A 5,271-nucleotide genomic window follows, 5' to 3' on the forward strand; every position below is an offset into this window, starting at 1 on the left:
GCTAGCTGTCATGCATGCTAAAAAAAAAGTGCCCTCCATGGGGACTAGCACAGACAAAAGCTATCAAGCAGCTAAAGCTGATAACCCAATCACCTCCTCAACTCCAAATGCCCACAACTGGACAACGTATTTTGCAAACAGATGCCAGTGATGATTACTGGAGTGCCATCCTTCTTGAAGAAATACATGGCGTGTCTCATTTCTGTGCCTATGCCAACGGACAATTCAAAGAATTACCATGTGATCTACAAAGAGATTTTGGCTGTCGAGTATGGAATCAAAAAGTTTTCTCCATCCCCCTCTTTACTATTACCAACACCATCTTTTGGTTCACACCAATCCTTCTACTCTCCAACGATGTATGCTCGTCCGGTGGATTATAAAAAATTCTTTGGAATGACGCATACTCTGTTCCAAAACCTACCTACCCAATCTCCACCAATACCATCAAGATCTTCCACTTCATCCCAACTACCAAAATAATATCATATATACCACCCACAACTACACAACCATCATCAACACCCACTTCTTCACAACCCATATCAGATCTTCCTATTCCTCCACTATCAATGCCGGACCCTACAGCTAAGGACAAAGCCCCTATGCACCAATATTCTTCTCAGCAGTTAACAAGATTAGTGGCAATCTCTCCCTTTGCTTCTGATCCTGACACTTCATAATATGAGCAAACATAATCAGTTTCTAGTTCTGACTCATAATCAGAATATGCTGACGTCTCTAAACTATTGATGGCTCAACCTGAAATACAAGTATGCAACCCAAGAGGGGGGTGAATTGGGATTCTAAAAAGTATTAGATTCTAAGACAAATTATCATGCAAATCTAGAATAAATTTAAAGCAATAACAATTAAGTTGATCACAATATAAAAAGATAAGGGAAGAGAAATTCAAACACAGAGAATTTTTACGTGGCTTGGCCAACCTCGCCTACGTCCACGCCTCCAAGCTTTCCGGGCTTGAGGATTCCACTAAGCAAGCCTCCAAGGCTTCAAATGCTTACACTTGACTTCCAAGGTGTCAATAACCTTTACAACAAAAGATTATCCCAATCTCTTTAACCCAAGTGTATCCCAACACTTACAATCACTCAAAACAAAAGATTTCAAATTTGTTTTGCCTCTCACAATATATAAGATTATAGAATGATGCTCAATATGTGAATATATGAAGCAAGAATGTGTTCTAAGCTCTATGAAGATTGGATTCTCGAATATAAGCTCAATAGTCGTGTTGTGATCTCTCTTCTTTGAATTTGAATGAGCTTATTTATATTTGGAGCTGAAAAACTAGCCGTTACAAACTGTCGGCCCGAAAACGGTTCGCTGTTAACCAATAACGGTTAACCGTTTAGGCTGGTCAAAAGTTACCGTTGGGCCAAATTTCAAATAAACGGTTTGCCGTTTAGGATTACCCTTTCACCGTTAAATTCCAAAGACCTGCAAGATGAACATCAGTTATCCGTTTACATTAAACGGTTAAGGATTTGCATGAAGTGACTTCTCTGGATATTATCGGTTAACCGTTTGTAATAAACGGTTCGCCGTTTGTTTCCAGTAACCTGCAAAATAATTCAGCCTTATCAGATTTTGTTAAACAGTGCCAGAGGAGTACAACCTTTAATTCTGGATGTTATCGGTTAACCGTTTCAATAAACGGTTCACCATTAAATTCCAGTAGCCTTTCCATCTTTTGTGTTTTCCGTTTTTCATAAACAGTTAGAGCTTAGGCAATATGTTGGTCTCTGGTATTAATCGGTTAACCGTTTATTTCTAGAATCACATTTTAAACCAGATTTTGCAGAGAATCTTTTTCTAATTTGAAAGTCCATATTTTATGAATATGAATGGAATGATTATTAAGGCTTTCGTTTATTAAGGAATAACTCCAACATTTTTATCAAAAACCATTTAAAGTTTGTTATCATCAAAATCAATATTATTAACATATTCATTTTAACACAACCTACTGATGAACCATCTTCTTCCTCTCCTCCCCCAGAGACGCCAATTGTTGATGAGTCAGCAGCTGACAACGAACCAATTGCCCCTGCTCTTGATCATACAACAATTCCTTGGCATCATCAATTACATCAGAGACTTTATTCCCCATGTCGATCACCGTACCAGTCAGCTTTCAGATTTATTAAAGAAAAAGCCACCAGAATGGAATGACAAGCACACACTTGCTGTCACCACTTTAAAAAAGATTGCTCGATCTTTCTCTTCCAAAGAACAAGGCAGGAAAAAATCTAGCAGATGCTTTATTTGCGAGAAAAAGGCCACTATGCAAAGGATTGTCCAAACAAAAAAGAAAAGGCAATTAGTTGGTAAAGCATTTACAAGCTGTTACTGAGTACTCTGCTGAAAAGGAAGAAATAGAATCTTACTTCTCAGAACAAGAAGACCCTACTGATGAAACAGTGTTCGCACTGGAAAACTCATCTGATGATTCAGAAAACGATGAGTTTTAATCCATTTTTCATCAACAATCGTTGTCCCTAAACACTACCATTCCAATTCCCACCATCAAACTCCAAATCCTACCTTTAAAGTTTCAACGACCCATACCAGCAATAGGATTTCTAGATACTGGTGCCCAAAAAAGCATGATGAATTCAGACATTCTTCCAGCTCAAAACTGGAAACCTCATACAGAACATTTCAGAGCAGCAGATGGAAAAATGTTCACCACAGAATTGATTATCGAAAAACCCATTGGTATTCAAATCTTCCCAAATTGTGTTATCTGGACAAAAATCATTGGTTCAAAACTCCCTAATAAGGATATCTTATTAGGATTTGACATCATCCACCAAATAAAACATCTTCAAATTCTTTCCAATGGAATCAGGGCCAGATCCATGTTGAAATCTTTCATAAAGATTCTTAAACTCTACAGTCTGTCCGAATCTCCACCATCTTACCAAGATATCTCAACCAAGCTCCAAAAATACTGTCCAGAATTTCATTCTGACTTCATCCACCTAAATCCTTTATGGAAAAACAAGTCTTTCTTTATTCAGTTACCTTTCAAATGGAATGAAGACATCAATCCTACTAAGGCTACTCATCCAGGAATGAGCCTATCTGACTTAGCCTTAGCCCAAAAGGAATGTTCACAACTCTTGGCCCAAGGACTTATCGAACCAACAAATTCTCAATGGGCATGTCAAGCGTTTTATGTGGAAAAACGTTCGGAACTTGTTAGGGGAAAAAAGAGATTAGTCATTGACTATCAACCCTTTACCAAAGAGACAAAGCATCTTCACTTATCTCAAAAATGCCCAGATCTTTTCAAAATTTGACCTCAAGTTAGGTTTTTGAAAGCATCTTCACTTATCTCAAAAATGCCCATATCTTTTCAAAGTTTGACCTCAAGTCAGGTTTTTGGCAAATTGTCATTGAACCCTCAGAAAGATACAAGTGCTGATACCAAAGTGGTATGATAAGAGTCTTCCCTATTTCTTTGAAAAATAGTTAGGCTTCAGAAACAGAGAGAAATTTTCAGTCATGGCATCTACTTCATCTAATGACGCTTTTACTTCTACGATCACTCCAATCTCTCTTTCTTTTAGTTTATCCTTACCCAAATCTTGCACCAAACAAACTGCTAATAAAATAGAAAACCTAGTTGAATACTTATATATCCCTGAGTTAGCCGAGATCAATGAATCTTCATTTCTTCTTCTTAGTCCTTATCAGCGCTATAAGATAGGAAACTCTTTTACCAGAAGTATAAGAACCCTTATCTCTACTAAAAGATCTCATCCAAAAGAATACATTCAGTCCTCTAGACTAGATTAGTGCACTCTTCAAGCTACCACAACTGAGCAATATGTTACTTCAGAAATACCTCCAGAATTGATTTCCAACTGGAAAAGGGAGGGCTGTACTAATCTCCATCTTGGGAGAGTAAGATTAATCCTTACCTTACATGGAAGAAAAGGATTACCTGTTACAGCCAGAATTGTTATGCTTGACACCAGATTCAAACAGTATTAGGATGCAGTAGTTGGTACTATCCTGACCACTTTACATGTAGGAAGTGTTCTTCTCACTTTCTACCTCAATTTCAATTTATCTCTCCAAGACATCAACCTGTCAACTGCCTTGACTTCAAATTCAAGGAGCAGAACAAATCTCCTCAGCGAAAATGGCTACCTTACACCATCAGTTGGTCTATAGGCTTCAAAATCACGCCTTAGATCTTCCCACACCTAACAACCACTCTAATGCTCTTATGGTGTTAGCAGAATCAGACCCAATTCCAACCATCATCCAAATCCCCAGACAGATCCCTCACCATGAACTCATAAAACTCATGCCTCTGGAATGGATTTCAAATTATGAGAAGTTCCATAACAATACAGCCCCCATTCAGACATCAGAAAGTATGTTTGAAATAAGGCCAGATGGTACTGTCAGAATTACTTTTCGATCTCCACCAAGTACCTCTAAGCCAAAACCTAGTGTTCTTCAAGAGCCTCTAAGGTTATCATTCCTTTATTCTTCAATGATTATGGCTGTTCAAACATCCCAAGAAGGTCTGCCAATCACAAGATTTAACTCAGAAGGGTACCCAGTATACCCTACGAAGTTAAACAGACACTTTTTATGGAATGCTCCAGGATTTGGAAGGTGCGACCCAAATTGTCCCTGTTGGGATGATTGGGAAAAGGACGATCAAGATTCCAAAAGGAAAAGAAAAACAAAAAAGAAAACTCATTCTCCTTGTAACCGCACAGAAGCAAACCTGCCATATGAACCTCCACCTCCACCAGCTCCGTTACCCATATAGAAACCAGTTGCCTGTATGATGTTTTCTTCATCATCTAAAGATTATTATTTTAATTTCCCATCCTTAGAATCCTAATCTGATTCACAAAGAAAGGTTGTGACAAAGCCTTTCATTCCTTCAGCCATAACCTCTGCTGGTCACCTAGAAGAACCTAAATCATTTAAATCAGTCCTCAACTGGCAAACACAGAATGCTAGAGCACAAAATGATACATTGGTGGACATCTACAAAAGGGTTGAAAAAATCAGTTTACGAACTGACCATATCAAAACCAAGGTTGACTCAATAACCTTGTAAATGTAGCAGATCTATCAAGATTTACAATCTAGAATCTCCCAACTAGATGCAGACTTAAAAGTCATGCTTAGTCAAAGATACTATGGCCCTGAGTTTGACCAAAAGGAGAGAGAAATTAGATGGCTAAAAGCAGAGCTTGATCAGATTGAATC

At 38.1% G+C, this 5,271-nt stretch overlaps 1 protein-coding gene across 1 annotated transcript; it reads left to right on the top strand.

The window, feature by feature from the left end:
- The first annotated feature begins 4,177 nt into the window (after positions 1–4,177).
- On the top strand, positions 4,178–4,822 carry LOC127900656 (uncharacterized). The gene has a single exon (XM_052435838.1). The coding sequence runs from the start codon at positions 4,178–4,180 to the stop codon at positions 4,820–4,822; it is 645 nt and encodes a 214-aa protein (XP_052291798.1).
- Positions 4,823–5,271: the final 449 nt, after the last annotated feature.

Source organism: Citrus sinensis, chromosome 3 (assembly GCF_022201045.2).
Source record: "Citrus sinensis cultivar Valencia sweet orange chromosome 3, DVS_A1.0, whole genome shotgun sequence".
Lineage (NCBI taxonomy): Eukaryota > Viridiplantae > Streptophyta > Magnoliopsida > Sapindales > Rutaceae > Citrus > Citrus sinensis.

Bases quoted from the DNA above. Each gene is read 5' to 3' on its own strand.
- LOC127900656 (XM_052435838.1), top strand. From the start codon at position 4,178: ATGGCTACCTTACACCATCAGTTGGTCTATAGGCTTCAAAATCACGCC.